The 20,799-nt window shown below is 26.9% G+C and overlaps 1 protein-coding gene across 3 annotated transcripts in view; it reads left to right on the top strand.

The window, feature by feature from the left end:
* LOC136072083 (solute carrier family 22 member 15-like) overlaps positions 1-20,799 on the top strand; it is a 68,973-nt gene that overhangs the window by 41,186 nt on the left and 6,988 nt on the right. For all 3 annotated transcript variants that reach the window (XM_065820281.1, XM_065820279.1, XM_065820280.1), the window contains 2 exons: positions 2,212-2,346; positions 8,913-8,998. In XM_065820281.1, coding sequence (XP_065676353.1) covers positions 2,212-2,346; positions 8,913-8,998 — 221 coding nt within the window. The remainder of the gene's footprint in view (positions 1-2,211; positions 2,347-8,912; positions 8,999-20,799) is intronic.

Genomic DNA, 20,799 nt, shown 5'->3' with positions numbered 1-20,799 from the left:
AAAATTATATATAATTTAGAAAAATTTATATTATTGTACAATAAAATAAATATCATTATATAGTAATAAAAAAATTAAAATCTTTGATTTTCAATTTTGTGTTAGGCTATGTTCTTCCAACAATAAAATACTTATCGTATTTGCTTGCGGTAAAGTTGTGTTTTAAGAAAATCAAAACATAAGCGTGGTCGCTGCATCGCGTAGTTACCATTTTTTATTTTGAAGTATTACAAACAATATTATTAATTACAAATAGTATTATCTCAACTTTTTGGTTTGTATTAATGATTTATTAGAATAAGGTCAGTTATTATATATATATATATATATATATATATATATATATATATATATATATATATATATATATATATATATATTTGTATATGGTTAAATCGTATTTTATGTACGTAAACTAATAAAGTTAAAAGCGCAACTTTGCGTATTTAAAAGAAAACGCACAATTAATGCATAATTATGCAACAATTGTTAAAATATGTTTAAAATCCATTTCTTTGAGTACTTCTAAGTTAAAAACTATGCAAACTCTTTTGTTTAAAAATATTCCAAAAACAATAGAACTTCTTAATTACTTTTTATTACGCAATGAAAAAGTTTCGCTTTTTACTTTTTTGTTTACGTACATAAAATACGAGTCAACCTATGTATATATATATATATATATATATATATATATATATATATATATATATATATATATATATATATATATATATATTTTTTTTTTTTTTTTTTTTTCGTATGGGCCTTTACATAAAGCATATATGGTAAAATCCCGCATATATAGGCCTTTTAATAAAAATCCCGCATGGGCTTTTTAGAGCCACCACGCCCCTGTGTATTAGTCCAAACAGCGTTGTAAAATTCTTGGCTGATGGTACAGTATAAATCTTTAAAACAATATAGATGAATTAAACGAGTGGTAAAATGAGTTTTAAATTAAATTTAATGCAAATAAAAATAAAATGCAAAGTTATGCTTATGACTCCATCAGAAATTAATCTTGTTATTACCATAAAATATGATTTAAAGTGGAAATCTCACATTAAAAATGTGATAAATTAATAAGTGATTAGTAAAACAAATTAGTTTACAAAATGTTTGATCTTTTTGCACTCTTTTAAATATGTAAGGAAACATTCAAAAAATGTTTATATAAAATATTAGTACAACCTCATCTTAAATATGGCGCAGTAATATGAAATCTTTTTAGTAAAACTGAAATTAAAAAAATCAAAAAAATTCAACATATAGCCACAAAAATGGAGAATAAAGAGCTCAACATATCAAGATAAGATAGATTATCTAAAAATTGAAACATTAGAAAATGGAAGAAAAAGATTAGTTCTTATTCAAATATTTAAGATATGCAAAAGGTTTGATAAAATAAATTTCCATAACCATATCATTTTGTAACAACTGCACGATAACACAATATGAAAGTTAGAAGAGAAATATTAAACAAAGACTCAAAGAATGAATCAATCAGACACAACTTCTTCATAAACAGAATATCTAAAGATTGGAACACCTTGATACAAAATACTATAAGTTTAGATACACCTAACTCTTTCAAAAACAAAATTGGTTTGGTATATTAATGCAGGGAAGAAATAAAAAAGTGAAATTATATAACCATTATTGAAAAGCACATATTGTTCATATCAATAACATTTAAACATTGATGTTTTTAACACTTTCTTAAAATAAAAGGCATTTTGCTTTTTATTTTGAGAAAGCGAATGAAATTTTTTGAGATTTCAATCTCAACTTAATGAGTTACACCAATAATTTATATACTATATACTTTACATGCATGAAGTTTTTTATTTATAATGAGATTTTTTAATATTACTAATTCTCTACTGTTTTTATATAAACAAAAAAAAATGAAAAAGTTGTGATTGGTTTTAAAAAATTTAAAGCAGTTTTAACTATTTTTTATTTTTAATTTTTTTTTCCTGTTGCTAAAAATGTTACCATGTCCTTTGTCATTCATTAGAATTTAAAATCTTTTGTGTCAGTCTGAACTGCAGCAATAGTATATATTTAAGGTATAAACTTGCAACGCTAACTACTTTTGACTAAATATCTTTATTAACGCTTTAATCTATATTTTCTATCAACAAAAGTATCTTTAAATATGATTGTGTATAAACATGTAAATGTTTTTTTTTATTATTCATAAAGGTTTGTAAATGCATTGGTGTATTTTGGCTTATCCTTGGCATCTTCAAATTTGGGTGGTGATCGTTATGTTAACTTTACCATGACAAGTTTAATTGAGTTTCCTGGTTCATTGATAGCAATATATTTTAGCAACAAGTGAGTTTTTCACTTTTTACCAATCTGACATTTACTTAAACAGCACTACTTTGTATCATCTCATATCCAACACTGATAATAACCATATCAGAATTGTTGCAACGTTAATTTAACTAAATTTATTAAAAAATTCAAAACATAAATTACTGATAGAATAATATTATTTTGTTGTATTAATTATTTTTAAATTGTATTATAGCGATCATGTGTTTATAATCATAATTTAGAATCATCAAAATTTTAAACTTTAATTTTCCTTCAATTGTTTTTAAATAATAGTTTAAAGTGTTAACTTGTTTTAATTTAAAAAAAAAATTCCTTTTAGTTTAAAGATTTTATTCTTAAATTATATAAACATGTTTATTATTACAACCTCAATTACTATTGTTATTATTGTTGTTGTTGTTGTTGTTATTGTTGTTGTTGATGTTGTTGTTATGTAATAGTATGTAATAATGATAATGAAATCACAGTTTAAAAACTTTATGTTTTAATAAAACATAAAGTTTTCAAACGCTGAAAGGCAAAGTTGTAAACATTATATAAAACAGCTTGTATAAACTATATAATATATTACTTATATAAAAGTATATAATATATAATATTCTATACAAACACTTACAAAGAATAGTTTATGTAAGCTGACTGCCTAATTTTTATTGATGTAAAATGTTTTAAAAATTATGTTTATTGACTTGACCATTTTTTGGTGAGTTTGTCTGTTACAAACTTTTTGCTTTTGCTCTACACAAAGAATAGGTTGCATCATTCAATATATCTAGAGCAATTGTTATTTCCTCATTTCTCTATATCTAGAGCAATTGCTCTTTCCTCATTCAGTATATCTAGAGCAATTGCTCTTTCCTCATTCAATATATCTAGAGCAATTGCTCTTTCCTCATTCAATATATCTAGAGCAATTGTTCTTTCCTCGTTTCTTTATATAGAATATTAATCTAATAAAACTTTTATGTTGTTACAGTTAACAAATCTGCAGTAAAATGAGAGTATCAAAAACTGCATTGATTTTCAAAATGTAAGTTGTTAGAATCAAGATATAGTTTGTTGACTTTAAACTAATTTAAAGCAAAGGTCTCGCTACCAATAGAGAGAAGCCTGATTGGAAAATATTTTGATAGCTATAGTAACTGACTGGGTAATAGTTTTAAAGTTTAGAATAATGGAGTCTTTAAAAATACAAACTAAAGATAGCATTTCCCAGCAATTTCATAGAAAGGTCCAGCAATTGCAGTTTATTAGATTTAAGAAGTACAATCGAAGAAACATTTCATGCAAACGATTGTTATTAGGAGAGGTTATAATATCAGACCAAAATAAAATAGAACTTATCTAAAGTAAAGACTTATTTTTGTTGATGACAGAATTACTCTACAGTCTAATTTCTGAGATAAAATATGAGATTTAATCATCTGGGAACAGTAAAACTTAAGTAAACAAAAAAAAAAACATATTATGGATACTATTTTAGGAACTTTTTGAAATTAGCTTTAAGTTTATTTAATAAATTTCAAACTATTTACTAATTTATAACATGCTATTTACTAATTACTATTTACTAAACTACTTACTTTTTGTAACATGATTTTATACCTCCTCACATAAACTTTTAAACATATAGAGACAGAACTCTTTTATTCTAATATTTTATTAAATTTGTTTTATTATCTATAGGATGTTTGGTTCAAAATATGACAAAATGCTAGTAAGCATTAAATTAATAAAAAATCCTTGTATAGTGCAAAAAATTAAGTTTATTCTTCAAAGATTAGTTCGAATAGCAAAATTGTCCCAAGATTCACATAACAATGTTACTTATACTTGAATTTTGAAAATACATTATTTAAACCCACCATTTATAAAAACCCTGTTTACAATACATAACATACCTTAAGAGCTTTATGTTGCAAAAAATTTCTTTTACCTCCCTAAACCTCTAAACACAAGGTAAAATACTAATTGTATTAAGTATCTTCTCAACCTTCTCCAAGCTCATCCCACGCTCTACATTATCTTAAATAAATTTTACTGCAAGCACAGCAAAACTGATTTTTTTACTACGAAATACTTTACTAAAACAAAAAACATATATCCTCCTAGCAAATGATTTTTTAAAACAAGAAATATACTTCTTGTTTTGAGTAATAAATTTCTAAAACTATGGTCAAATGATTTACAATTTTGCTGAGTTACGATAAGTTTTTAGCAACTTTAAAGGATTTTACAATTTTACATTGCATCTAAAAAGTCTGAGGGAGTCTCATACGTAGGCACTTTTTTATACTATAACCTAGAATATCAAAATATAACAGGAGTCTGGTGACTTATACAACTAAAGACCTAGTGGCTGGTCTTTATCAACAAAAACTGCTTTTAGAAGGATTTCAGCTTCGATTTTATTCGTTTTTACATCATTTTAAACCTCCTCATTTAGAAACACAATGTATTAAAATATATTATATATATATATATATATATATATATATATATATATAGAGAGAGAGAGAGAGAGAGAGAGAGAGAGAGAGAGAGAGAGAGAGAGAGAGAGAGAGAGAGAGAGAGAGAGAGAGAGAGGCTTGGCCAGGAAGGCGTGCGATCTCAAGCCTTTATATACCACGCAAATAATATTTTGTTTTGACGATTTTACCACGGTTTTTAACAAATGCGAAAAAAAAGGTTTTTAATTATGTTGTAAATAAATAACTTCGAAATGTTTATCTTTACTAACATTTTTATATTAACAAAATGCTTTTAAATAAAGTAGGTAATGATTTTAATAAAAGTATCATTGAAAGTTGTATAAATTTTTGTTTATATTATTTAATTACATAAACAAAATTTTTATAATTAAAACAAAAATAAAACAAATATATTTAAAAAAAGTTTAACTTTTATAAGCAACGACTATAAACAGCAATAGTCTATTTAATAAACTTTATATAAGAATCATTAAAGTTAATTCACTCGAAAGTAGAAAGATTTTGTTGGGAAGATAAAAACAGACTAATTTTTTTGAAAGCTGTTTGAATCAAATAAATTTTATCTTTACTTATGTTTTTCTATTATTGAAACGCATTTAAGTAACGTAACAAATCACTGCTAATGATTTTTTACAAAAATATTAATGAATAGTATATATATTTTTATAACTATCTATTTATTATTAAAAAAATGTCTTTAAATAAAAAAAAAATTATATCGACTTTTTAAATAAACGATTTAATTATTTTTTCTTTTGCTTGCAAATTTTTAATGAGTAGCTGTAGAAAAACAATGATATCTGAATAAAAAATCATTATTTTAGATAAAAAATTTCAGAATATGTTCATTAAGTGTTTAGTAATCTAAAAAATAAAATAATAATAATTAAACTTAACCTACAACTGCAAAAAATAGTTAAGAATCTTTTTTTTTTAACTGTGCGCATTTATTAAATAATTGTTAGTTGTAAGTTGTTACTTTATTTAAAAAGAGTTTCGCATAATATTCTATTATAAAAATGTCAGTAAAGATAAGCGGTTCAAAGTTATCTATTCCAAATGTATTTGAAATAACCTTATCATTATAGTTTGTTATTATTATTTTAATAAGTTTTTATTTTATTTTTTTATTTTAGTTTTAGTAAAGTTATTTTTATTTTATTTTCAATATTTTCTTTAACAAAGAAGCTTTGCTGCTTTTATGAAAAGTTTATTTTTAAGTTTCTTTATAGTTATGTTAAGATTTTTTTATCAGCATGTTTTCAAAATGTATACAAATTTTTAAAATATATCAACAGCCGTGGTCAAGTTTTCAAAATCAAATAGTATTTGTGTGATCATATTATGACGTGCACGCCTTCCTGGCCAAGCTTATATATATATATATATATATATATATATATATATATATATATATATATATATATATATATATATATATATATATATATATATATATATATATATATGTATATATAATGGCATGAAACTTTAAGTATCGTAAAAAAGTTTTTTTTTTCATGTAACTATTTATTTATTTATTTGGAGAAAGAGTTTATTAATATCATATAATGAAAACAACAATATATATGTATGTATATATATATATATATATATATATATATATATATATATATATATATATATATATATATATATATATATAAATTATTGTACGTTACATATAATGAAAAGAAATTAGGATTTGTTAAGTATTTTTCAAGTTTTAGCTGTATTAGTACTTAATTGGCCATCCTTTGTTTCTTATGACTTCTGCGCATCTAGAAGGCATACTATCTACAAGTCTTTTTAATAAGGTCTTTGGCAAAGCATTCCAATCAGTGAGAAGAAGCTGGAACAGTTCATCTTCATTTGTTGCCCTACAATCTTGTAATTTTCTATCCAATATAGACCAAAGATTTTCTATTGGATTTAAATCAGGAGACTGTGCTAGCCAAGACATAACTGGTATCAATTTCCATTCCAGATATCTTTTATTCAACCGCTCTGTATGTTTGGGATTGTTATCTTGTTGAATGATGTAGTTATTATTAAGGAAAAGTTCTTCTATACTTGGTCCAAGTTGATAAAGTAAGATTTTGTGATACAAATGCTGGACCATGGTACCCTCCACCCGGTAAATCTTTTCAACTTTGTGTGCACTAAAACAACCCCAAACATTAATTGTTAAACCTCAGCAAATAAAGTTAATTTAGTTTTTTTTTATTTTACTATTTAAAATCGGGATTAAATTTACTTTCAGAATAATTTATCTGAATAAAAGTATTTATTAGATACATTTATTCTTTTCTGAAATAACCTGACAAAGTTTATCTTTAAAAATAAAATGTTTTGTTTAGATAACAGTTCTCCAAATCTAGTGTCTACTTTAATGTTGTTGATATAAAAACAATTTTAAATTTTTTTTTGCTTGGCATTGACACACCAAAAAAAAATTATTTTAGACTATAATTCTTTGTAATATAAATAAAGCAAAATTAATTGCTATGCACATTAACAAGTAAATTTATGTTTTACCTCATTAATAAAAACAATATTTTTACTTTTTTGTAATTAAAATGTCATTATGATTTTTTTTTTATCTTTTTTCTTCTGGTGCCTCTATCATCTTGGCGCCCGGGTCATGTATCCCCTTTTTTTTCCCTCCTTCTCAGCGACCCTGCCTAGAAGTACAACAAAGTTTTTGACAGCAATAAACTAAGCAATAAGAGTAATAAACATGTTCATAAATATTAATTTACTTTTGTTGACATATTTTAGCACTGTGCTAATATATTTTGCACACTTTAAATTTTAAAATGCAGACCTAAATCCATGCATTTTTTTGTCTAGATTTGGATCATGTTTTTATTTGCTTTTTATTTATATTGTTAAAACTTTGGTAATCCTTCAGTTAAACAGTGTAAAATAATTTTTTTTTTTTTCACTTGTTACAATTACATCTGAACATGGTTTTATTCATCTCAAATAAGTATGTCTGGTGTGACACTTTTCCACAGATAAAAAAAATATTTGTTTGAGGATCAGAGGGTTTATGGTTAATTTTCAAACTAGAACAACCTGGTTCTTTCCTTAACCCTATTTTGACCAGCCATAATCCTAAGTCTGAACCTAGCAATAGTCTTCATTACCGTCAGGGGCAGATACAAAGGTGGTTAGTTGTTAAATAAGTAACTTCCCTCCTTCTACCCAAAGAAATTTCAAATGAAATTGTTCATTTATTGGTGGTGCTGAAAATAATGAAATTAAAATAAAGCTTAACCTTTTTTTACCTGGACCTGAACTTGGTTTAACTTTCAGTTCATAGTTCAGGACCAGGTTGAACTTGGTTGAACTTGGTATGGGAGCTGTAAATTCTGCAAATAAAGATAATATAGTCTATGAAAATAATAAAGAAGATTCATTAACACAACAACAGATGATAACTGTTTGCCAATAGACATTTTTGACATGTAAGGTAACTGAACAAGATAAATACCAAATATTGAAATGCAATTGGTTTCCTGGTCTAAATTACAAATATCCTTATTCTGTGCATTCAAAGAACTGTAAGAATGTTAATTACTTTTTGTCCATGAAAAATATACATGTATTTCAATGGATAATTGTTTCAGAATGCCTTTATAGAATTTTTTGTAAAAATTGTTAAATAAAAGACAAAAAAATGAAGAAAAATGATTTTATTTTATGCCACTTAACTGAACGATTACCAATGGTTTAATACTATGCTTCCATTATTATCGTTATTTTTGAATAGCTTGCTTTAGTTTCTAGAAACTTTCTAACTGATTATGCTACTTTTTACTGTATTATGTATAGTTGGTTGGTCAAAACTAGTTTGTTTTTATGCTATTTTTATGGTAATCTAAAAACATTTTAATATTTTGGTCAACAAAATATTAAAAGATTAATTATTAAGACTTTTATTATAAGATTTAATTACTTAATTAAGTCTTATAATTAAAGTCTTAATTAAACTTAAGACTTTTTATTTAAATCAGATAAAAGCGGCAATTTTTTTTTAAATTTTTATATAAAAAAATTTAGAATAGGAAGAAGACTAACAGTTATACTTTCAATGGTTGTGTCTGGTTTGTCTTGCATAGGTGTATCATTAATACCTCAAAGTTCAGGTAATTTTATGACCTAATTTAGTATTACAGGACAGTTTTTTTTTTTCTTATTTATTCAAAAAGCTACAAAAAAAAAAAAAAAAAAATAACAAGTTGAGTGTTGTACTTGCAGAGATATGGTGAGGATCAAACTAGGAGTTTTTTGTTCTTTGAAGGAAGTGCTTTTCTTTTTTAATTTATTTTTGTTAATTGTTATTATTATTTATCTTTTATGTATAATATCGAAAATGTTTGTTTTGTTAACTATGAGATTTTTCTAAGATTTAGCAGGGGTTGATAGCTGGGGCTAGAAAAAAATTTATAATACTTAATATATTATAATTTTATGCTTACATTTACTATTTATTAAATACTGGCATACATTTATATATTTTTAAACTCTAATTTATAGCCAACAAAATTGCAAGCAACCACTATTAAGTTATAAATTACTTTAAAATAGAAAATAAGTTAAAACACTAGGAAACATATAACTAAAGACTTGAAAGGTTGTAAGTTGTATAAAAAAGGAAAACATAAAGATCGGTAACGGTTATTAGGTTTTTTTGTTGTTTAAGGAAAAAAACTGGATTAATAAAAGTTTTTTTAGCATGAAGGGACAAATGCAGTAAAAAGGCTTGACTTTTTATTTAACTTGTTGAATAAAAAGTCAAGCAAGAATGAGTTTTGGTTTATCATAATAGAGATTATAGCTCGTTTGAGCATTGACCATGATTGCATTTGTAGAAAAAAAGAAATAAAATTCAACCTTACAACAATGGGAGAGTGGCTCAAGCTTGGCAGATAAAGCAAGTCTAATTACATTTACAATGTGCTTTTGACAAAGAGGGCTGTTATTTGTCAATATAGGAATGCCAACATTTTTTTGCAGTAAATAAATGAGTTTTGTTGTCTAACAAAAGTTGTAGATTTTAAGTCCAGAACTAAAATCCATAAGCCACTGCAAGCCTTACAGAAGAGAGATCAAATTTAAAATCGGCTGCTTGTTCTAAGCAATTAAAAAGTGAATATTTTAAGTCAAGACAAGAGTATAAAGTTGAGTCGTCAGTAAATAGAGCCACTTTCTATGAAGATCGTTATTGTAGATAAGACTCAATACAGGAGCTAAGATAGAACCTTGTGGTACCCTTAGAGTTACTTAAAATAAAGAAGAAGGTAGGCCTTTAAAAATAACTTTAATACTGCAGTTAGAAAGAAATAATTTAATAACCTCAAAACCTTTATATAAAGAAACTAATAACAGTGTGAAGACTAATCGTAGGATAGTTAGAGAGGTCAAAGTGTTTTTTAGAGTTTTGAAATATTGGAACCACTTACTTAGCACTTTTTTAAAGTTTAGCAAAAATTAAAGAGAGTTCTGAGAACACTTTTTTAAGACAATGATGGAAATCTTGCCTGAAGCACAAACTGTAAAAGTGATTAATTGAGAATTAATTATAGCATTTGAAAGCCAGAGTGATTTGGATGCTTAACAATGGGTTAATCTGTTTAACTGTCAGGAAGAGTATAGCCATTATATTCAAGAGTCAAATTAGAGTAAGATTTCTTTATAAATAACCCTGCTTTATTATGGGGAGAAGTAAAAAAATCAGACCCATGAATAAGAGATTAAATGTTAGACTTACTTTAGTTAATGCCATTGTTGAAGACTAACCAAAAGTCTCTAGAACCTAACATCTGATATAATATACAAGATTTAGTAAAATGAGAATAACAGAGCTTAACATCAAACAGGACTTTTTTTACATTGGCTTCTTGCAATAATAAAAGGTCATTTGTTCTTTAGAGGGATGTTCTTGTAAAAAAGATGAAAAAAATGATTAATGTTTAATAAAGCAACTGCTCAAGATGGTAAAAAATGTGAAGTAGAATAAGGCTTGACTTAAAATTGAAGAGAAGTAGTTAAAGTTTCCAAACTTTTATTTCAGAAGGAATAAAAGCTTCCAAGATGCACTTTATGCATACATATTGTGGATATAAACATATGTTTGCTATTTATTTAGACTAGCAGTAGGCAACCCGTGATATGGGTTTTTAGTAAATAAATTATTAAAAACAATTTATTTTTTATTTGTTTACTCTAATGAAATATAAATTTATTGATACTTTTTTAGATTCGCTTACTTTTAATTTTCTTGGCTTCTTAGTTAAACAAAACTGTTAGCTTCATTAAAGATACAATTAACCATTTATTTTGCAACGTTCGAACATTAAATGCGCAAATCACAACAAAATCATTTTGTTAAAATATGACTTGAATTATATGCGTAGGTCATCCAAGTCTTATTTTAAAATATTCGGAATATATTTTCCCTTTCCTTCCTCTTAATTTTGCTTTTAGCTTAGTAGTTTCTAATTTTTTTTTATTTTTCTTTATTTTGCTAAGAGTGATGAGTGAAGCTTAAAAAATAAATATTCACAGAAATTATACCTTAACTTGTATCTTTATATAACTTATTAATATATAACTTGTAAACTTGTATGAAAAGAATTTTTTTTGGATATCCGGAAAAACTATAAGTTGAAAAATATATTCGCAATTCCGGAAAAGGCTAATCCCTGTATACTGCTCCTATAATATTAAAGCTTATTACTCAAGCTATCTTTTTTTTTTTTAATAATCCAGCAGAAATTAAAATAATAAAAAAATACGGTAAACAAATATGTTGATTTACTTTATAGTTATGGTATATCAACATATATTTATTTCAGCATTCATCCAATCCAAATTTATACTAATGCAGAAAATATTTAGCGAAAAATGTCCGGAATATATTTTGGCTTGCCGTTTTTCTTAACTTTGCATTAAAATTATTAGTTTTATTTACAACTCTTTATTAATTTTTGTATAAGTCAGGTTGTTAAAAAAAGCAATTGCTTTTAACTGACATTTTTGAAGTAATTGTTATGCTTTACATTAATACAAATATGAGCAAAATCGATAAATGTTTTCACATTAAGGTGAGCAATTAGTCTAAAAGCGTTGAATAAAGGCAATTGCTTTTTTTTTATTCACCCGGCCTAATGAGCTGAAAAGGCTATAAAAGAGATGTTAAAACCATATAAAACAGTTGTAAAAATTAAATATTTAAAATTGTGTTCACTTTTTTTTAAAAACAAATTTATTTACATGATAAATAGTTAAATATGTAACAAAAATATTAGAAAAAAATCTATATAACACATATTTTTCTTAAAAAAAAATTAACTTTGAAGGCACTTTTCCAAATGAGTTATAATAGCCGCCATCTCCAGGACCACGAAGTCAAGCATAGCCTATTGTAAAGAAAACCATATTAAAATAATTTAAAATATTTATTATTGATAGGGATGACGATTAAACATTAAAAAAGCTACGTGATTCCATGCTAATAGGAAGTTATAGAAAAATAAGTAAAATGTAAATAAAAAAAAAATTAAAAAAAAAAAATTAAAAATAGAATAAAATAGAAATATTTTAAAAACTACTTAATTTTGTGAGCACTTAGGCTATAGTGTTAATTTTTGAAACCAATATCTTTATCTTTAATAAAAAGCCATCTCGTTTAATCTCATTAAAAGAGCCAAAATAAGTAACACTAAGAATAAAAAAAAAGAGATATAAACAATTGTACCATAGTAATATCAAATGCTATATTGGCTTTTAGTGAATGAATAAAAGCAGCAAAATATTACAACAATAACATCACAACAGTTACGCAAAGCAATAGCAAATAGCTTAAGATATTTGTAGGATGAAATTACACAAAATATTTTCAGACATTTTTTTAATATATATATAGCTATAAAAGGCTAGACAACAGACATTAAATATAACAGTAAGGGATTGTTCATAAATTACGCAATCCAAAATATATCTAAAAATAGAAGTTGGAGATATTTAGGTCTTTTACGCGTCAATTTTCATTAAATTTAATGCGCTAGTTTTTCTAAATATTAAAACTCTGCGAGGGAAAACTTTTGAACTTTTTTGTTTTATTGTATAAGTTTGCGTTACGTAACTTATGGACGATCCAAACACCTTTTGGCACTAAAATTCTTGGCTGGAAAAGTTAGCAATCTTACTTATCGCTACTTTACTTTTTTTTTTCTTTTTAAATAGATTTTTAGTTATAAAGAATAGCCGGCTAGCATAACAGTCTAGCTCTACACGCACTGCAAGTCACTTGCTTGCCTAGTTTAACAGCCTAGTTCTACACACACTACAAGTCACAACACTTGTTTGGCTAGTTTAACAGCCTAGCTCTACACACACTGCAAGACACAATACTTGTGCTTGCAAGATATGAACATTTAGAAATGTGAAAAATCTAGACTATAAATTAAGAATATTAGAAAATATTACATTATTTGTGTAACATTTTTCACCGACCATACCTTGAATAGTATGTTTATCAATTTTGAAAAACAAACTATTAAACGCTCTAGTTTTTGAACAGGCAACATATAGTTGCCCATGAGAAAAACACTATTTTTTTAGATATACACCAACTCTGTCAAATGTTTGACCTTGACTTTTATTAGTTGTCATTGAATATGCCAATCTGACAGGAAACTGACAACGTTTCAGAACAAAAGTTAAATTAGAATCTAACGGAGCCAACTGAGTTCGAGGAAAAATACCTGTTTACCACCAGAAACACCTGTCAAAACCTCATCAATATAATTATTTTGAAGAGCACAAACTTTCATTCGAGTGCCATTGCATAACCCACCTTTGAGATCTAAATTTCTAAGTAGCATAATTACACAACCAATTTTCAATTTTAAACAATGAGGAGGCATACCTGAAGGAGTTAAGCTGTTCAAAAACTCAACAGAAAAGTTATTTCTTTCATTTGATCAGCACTTAAATAAATTTTGACCTCACCTGGTAGACATTCAAGCACTTCTTCATTAATTGATAATGAATCCTCATTTTAGTGGTGTTAAAATGACACGTTTAGAATAATCATTTTGCTCAGCATTTCTAAAAATCTTATCAACAATAGAGACATTTTCTCTAATAATGCACTGATGAGGTATTTCCATGCATCCTTTAAAAGGATCCTCTTCTTTGACAGGCATTGTTCCACTACCAAGTTTGAATAGCCATTGGGAAAATTCTCTTTCCCCATCATGTACTCTCATATTTTCAGTTCATGTAAATTTCTGCACCTGTTGCCACTGTAAGGAACATTTTATACAGATTCTACAATTTCAGCTGGTTGTCCTGTTTTCACAACAGGCAGTATTTGCCCAAAGTCACCACCAAAAAGAATGATTTTTCCTCCAACCGGAAAGTTGTTGCAAACATCTTTTAACAACCTATCAATTGCATTCAAGGCATGTTTAGGTATCATGGATGTTACATCAAGCAAAAACAAATTAACTTGTCTTAAAAAATGTCCATGTATAGAGTTAGGGGTTGCATTACATGTGCTGTTATCCAATATTGGGACAGGAAGTTTGAATAAACCATGCAATGTAGATCCATTTGTAAGAAGAGTTGCTGCTATGCCAGTCCATGTAGCTGTAGCAGATTTAAAGCCCTTACTTATGGTTTCAGCAATCAAATAATTATAAGTAAAGGTTTTTCCACTACCAGCTGGTCCATCCATGAAAAACAATCTAGAATGTTGATTTTCTACACTTGGTTGCTCATTCAGTTCAGCAAGGATAACATTACATACATTTAATTGATTGACATTAAGCAACAGTCTCATTCGATTGGCTTCGTCAATAGATTGTTGAACATTTTCATCCAAATTTTCTAGATTTAAACCTATAAACTCATAAATAACAGGCAGATTCTAATCAGTCAGCGTTTTACCACTTTGATTAATAATCTTTTCAATTTGATGAAGAGTAGCCTGTTCAGCTATTAGAAGTGGGACTGAGCGGTGAATGAAATCTTCCATCATAAAAGCTTTGTATGTATTCCAGAGATGTAAAGGATTGTCAGGTTTACAAAAGGTTAAAATAATTGAAAACAACTGTCTAATTTGCTTTGGCATACATGTTAAAACTGCCTCAGAAAGAGTATTCTGCCATTCAGTGTCATCTTGCAAAAAACCTTTCAAATCACATGCTTCACGAAGAGGACAATACAATTAACAGTACTCACATCCTCCCATGATGTTGCTCCTTTTGCTTGCAAAAGTAACAGTCTAAGAAAAAACAATTCTCTGGTTGGATTAACTTTATACATTCTTACTATCACCTTATTACCACCCTTTTGTCTAACCTTCCATTTACAAAGTTTATCATTAAAAACAAAGTGATAAGGAATGTCTACATATCTCGCACCATTTTGGATTGCTGGTAAAAGTAATAAAAAGATCTGGTTTACTGTATTTTTTAATTATAGCCATTGTATCTTCAAAGTTTTCTTTTAAAGCTCTAGGACTTCCTACATAAGTTGATGGCTAAACCACTACACGCCCTGGTCTAACATTATGATCAGTTCCAAAGTTGTTTATATGTTCATATAAGGCTTCATACTGCTCGCTTCTCATTTTGTTTTGGTTATTTTTGATGAAAGCAAGGCGCTGGCCTTCAATTTTGACATATGCATCAACAGCATATTGTTTCTTGCTGTAAATGGTCGAAGAAAAAAATTGTCTAACTGAAAGTCTATAATTGTAATACTGAGATAGAGTAACATGATTTCTAACCAATGTTGCATGTTCAGGGTTGTGAACCAATTGATTATGCTAACCAGCATCACCTCTTAGGAAAAACAGAGGATAAACCATAGGATCTAAGTTGGCAGACATACTTGGTATAGTTTTAAGAGGATGACCTCTTGGGTAAATAACAACTTCTCTGGAAATAGGTGGTGCACCATCTTCACCAACAAATACAACTGCAACTTCATTATGCAAAGGGAGGTTATAGCGACGTCTATCTTGCCCTTCAAGTAAAGATATTTTTACAACTGAGACTAAACGACCCTCTAAAGCTGCTTGACGAATTTCTTCATCTTCTACTTCATAGAAAATGACTTTCATCTGGAAATTTTTTAGCACCACAATGTTGACAGATCTGGTTCGTTTCTTCTAAATAATTATTATCTGGAATAGTATTACTTATTGCATTACAATGCATTTTACCTTGTCTTATAGCATTTCATACATTATTCTCATTAGGGTTCAAATGAATTTCTGCTTGTCTAGCTCTATTCCTCTCATTTTGACGACAATTAATTTCATCTCGCTCTATTTCTCTCATTTCAATGACGATTATTTTCAAGTTGTCTAGTAGCATTTACACTAACGACTTCATCATCATCTATTTTAGATTCACTATTATTATCAAGTGACCTATTAGCATTTACACTAACAACTTCTTCAAGCCCAACATCATCCATTTCAGTTTCACTATTATGAAACATAATACCAGCAGTATTACTACTGTAGTCACAAATGAATGTAAAAGAAACTTAGGAATTGCAATCTTTTCTATTAAGTTACTTACTATTAATCTAAAGTGAACAAAAGGAAAAAATCAAGTAACTTTTATAAATGAATGTTATTTTAAAAAAATTTAAAAAGTAAAATAATCTAAATTATTAAAGACAATTTTAAATTATATAAAAATATACATTATTTTAAAGTTGACAATTATTTTTAAGTTGATAGTATTTCTTCTAATATTTTATTTAAGCCTAATATCGACCATCCAAAAAAAGAGAAAAGAAATTAAATAAAAATATCAAAAATAGTCTAAAGTGGTAAACATATATACAAAGTGGTAAACATATCTACAAAAAGAAAAATCAACAAAAACCTGCAATCCTAATAATAAAGATATTATTTGGAAATAAAAACAAAAACACAATGTTGAATCTTACTTGGTTTCTCATCTATAAGACAATTTTATTTAACTATTTGAAAGAAGAAAAAAAACAAAACAAAAATCAAAATGCCTTATGTTAAGCACTGTATTTAAAAAAAAGAATCAAATGCAATTACTTTAGAATATATATGATATATAAACCTCTACAATTTAACTCATTAGCTTAACCACTGGTTTACCATTGAGGTCAAAAATTAATAAACAAAAATTAAAACAATTTATTACAATTATTATTCAAAATAAAACCTCTAACAATTTAATTTAGGATTTATTAATATCCATATTTTTTTGGCAATGTCAGTTAATATATTTTTATTTAAAGTAATAAAAAAGATGAAACCATTTAAAAACAAATTTAAAAATCTAAATATATATTCAGATACCTTAAAAAGAAGCATAACTCAACATTCTTTTGACAACTTCCAACATAATTTTTTTTACTTTCTACTACTTTTTTCTATTTTCTATTTTACTATTTTCTATACCTTATTATTTTTTTTATCTAAAAGAAAATATACATAAAGACACAGAGGAATATAAAATATACTGAAATATATGCAAATTTATGTAAATACACTTACATGTCCACAAATAACAGTCTTAATTTATTTAAAGAAAAGGAAACAGGCTATAAAAATTAGAAAAATACGAATAACCAACAACAAACAAGCATTTATTTAAATTTTTATTGTAAAATTAAACAATGAACAACATCAATTCCACTTGAAACTAAAAATTTATCAGCTCTAATTGGCCTGTAGACCTTGCTTGAAAGACCACGTGGAGTAAAGAAACACTTTTAGAAAAGTCTAGAAATTTCTTTATTTAAAATAATAGTAAAACGACACTACTACTATTAAATTAGCGTATTCATGTTAAGACACTGACATACAATATCCTTTCATTGTTATATAAACAATGGTGTTTATATGGTGTAGTATTTGCCAAAAGAGAAGATGATCATATGGATGTGTGGTGTGACTTTAGCAAGACAAGAAAGGGAGGCACAATCTTAGACAGATTTGAAAAAATGTTGTATTGAACAATGCTTGTTAGAAGAAAAAAAATGGTAGTGGTAGAAGTAAGAAAGCTTAAAGAAAGTGCCTAATATATTGTATGAATGAGCTTTAGTTAAGAAAAAAAAAAGTTCTAGATTGTTTATATTATAGAAACAGCTTAGAAGAGGAAGACTAAAGCCTGATGATGATTATGATGATGATGATGATGATGATGATGATGATGATGATGATGATGATGATGATGATGATGATGATGATGATGATGATGATGATGATGATGATCACCATCATCATCATCATCAGGCTTTAGCCTTCCTCATTTATGCTGTTGATGATGACGATCATGATAATAATGATAATGATGATAATAATGATGATGATGATGATGATGATGATGATGATGATGATGATGATGATGATTATGATGGTCATGTTGATCATAATGATTTTTATATACGTATATATGTACAAAATATAACATGAATTTAGAAAAAAGTATACTTTAGGATGTATAAATGTTTATGCAGCCCCGGTCACAAACCCAACCCCGGCTGTATTCTATCAAACCCGGCCACGGCCCCGGTCAAATATCAACCCTAGTCACTTACTTTTGGCAATAAGATTATTGAAATAAGTGAGTTTTATATTTTGAAGTACTATTTTGTTATATAAGTAGAGGTCACGGTATACAACTAAAAATACAACTACTATTGCATTATATTAGTTTTTAATTTATGCAAAATCAAAGCATAATTTAAACATCATACAAAAAAAGGGTATTTTAATGTAATGTTAGTAGTTTGTATGTCAAAGTATACAAGGATAAGAAATCAGCAAGCAATATTTGTAATGATAAAGACTTGGCTACAGTATTGCTTTAACTTGGGGAGTTTCAGTAAATTGATTGACTAAAAGTCTGTCTTTGGCAGTATTTACCTATAAAAGAGGTCTTTTACTTTGTGTTGACCTGATTATAAAACAGTGACCCAAACTTATATGCAGACTATTAAAATATTGACAATAAAAATACTATAGATCAAATAAAATATATAAAAATAGATCAAAATCATTATAATTATAATTACCCTGCTACTGGTAACATGTAATCTAGTATCATCTGTACATGCCCACTGCATTGTAGGACTTGGATTTTTAGCAATGGATAAAAAAGTTATCACTGACTTTAAACACACCCTACCCTCACGCTCGATCTTCTTGAGGCTTCTCTTTGGTACCTTCTTGACTACCTTTTTGGTAGTAGCTATGCATTTTTTTTTACTTTTTATTGAGGGCACAGATCAAAAACTTAATTCAACTCTGTAGTAGCTCTTTGACAGGCTATTTTTATTAAGAGCTTAAAAGTATTAAAGTAAAACAGTGCAATGTTACCCATGAATGGTGTCCTTGTAAGTGCATTATCAAGATCGCATAAGGAGCCTTTTATACAATTTCGAACTATTTATACAATCAGGACTCACATAATAGGATTAAATGAAATTTACTTATAATTTATTAAATGGTTGTAGTTGCTAAAAATCTTACTCATAAAAAAATCATTATTATCAAGGTGTTTTAATTCATCTTTATATTTATTTGAATTAATATTAAAAATATTTTTTTTAATACATTATTCTTCAAAGTACCTTTTTATCCATTTAATCTTACATCGTGCAAAATTCACCGAAATTCACTTTCTCTTTTTATAACTAATTTAAAATAGGGTCTTGTCTTAAGTTATTGGTGTTGGTTGCTATTATTCTTACAACTTCAGATTTTTTATAATTTTTTGCTTTTAAGTTATTATTCTTTCAATTTCAGGCTCCAAAAAGTTTTTTATCTCAAGGCCAAGCATGTAACAAGCATATGACAAGCATGCTTGGTCTTGAGTTAAACAACTTACTCTCGGACAATCAAATCAGAAAAAAATACAAATACTACCCAGTAAAATTGTATTTTTTATTAGGAAATATTTATCTTAAAACAAGAAGTTTATTTCTTTTTTTAAGAATTAAATTTTTACACCCTGAAGTTTATTTCTCAAAACAGGAAATTTATTTTTAGGTTTAAGGAATAAATAATAAATACATTCCCTGTGTTTATCAGGTCATACTATATGGCTAGATTGTTTTGACTAGTTGTTTTTTTTTTTTTGTTTTTTTTATATTATTTCTTGTTTTTTAATACAAATTAAACATAGATTAAAAAGATAGCTGTTTATTAACTGTTAAAAAAAATTAATGCAATTAAATGTTATTATTCTGTTTAGCCACCTTTAGCCGCGTTTGCAGCTTTAATTCTGTTCGGCATACTATAAATACAAGACTGTACTCTCTTCTGCATTTAAAGATATTGATTCTACACATGAATAATCTTTTCTAAGAGTTGCGACCAGCTTGTTATCAGCTCCTTCATATTTTAAATAGGGTTCATATCATGACTATTATCCTACCAATCCAACAGAGGGATATTTGGCTCTTCCAAAAATGCTTTAGCAGACTTTGCTATGCAGCAGGAGGCTCTATCTTGCATAAAAAAAAACGAACATCCTAATCATCATTGCTTGTCTTTATTTTATAAAAAATGGTATTTAATGTATTATTTGTGATGAAATAATAACAATTTATTGATCTCCAGAAGTTCTCATCTTTATTGTTTGGCCCACTTCACATGCTTTCATTGGTAGTTAGAGTTTTAAGCCTAAAATCTATTTAATAAAATCCTTTAATTTTCTTTTCACAGGCGCATTTACAATAGCATCATGGAGTAGCAACTTTATCATTTTGTAGTAGCTAGTGTGTTTTCCAGGAAAATTTTCTTTAAACATCTTTTTGACCTTAAAGTAAAAAAAGGCTTTCTGCTGCATCTTTTTTTTCGGGTTTAATTCGTCTCCTAACTCAAGTTTTTTTCTTTAATCTTTGTTCACTAGCTTCAGAAATTTTCAAT

This window comes from Hydra vulgaris, chromosome 15 (genome assembly GCF_038396675.1).
Source record: "Hydra vulgaris chromosome 15, alternate assembly HydraT2T_AEP".
NCBI lineage: Eukaryota > Metazoa > Cnidaria > Hydrozoa > Anthoathecata > Hydridae > Hydra > Hydra vulgaris.
The sequence above is the reverse complement of the archived record's forward strand: the minus strand, read 5'-3'. Positions and strand labels throughout refer to the sequence as shown.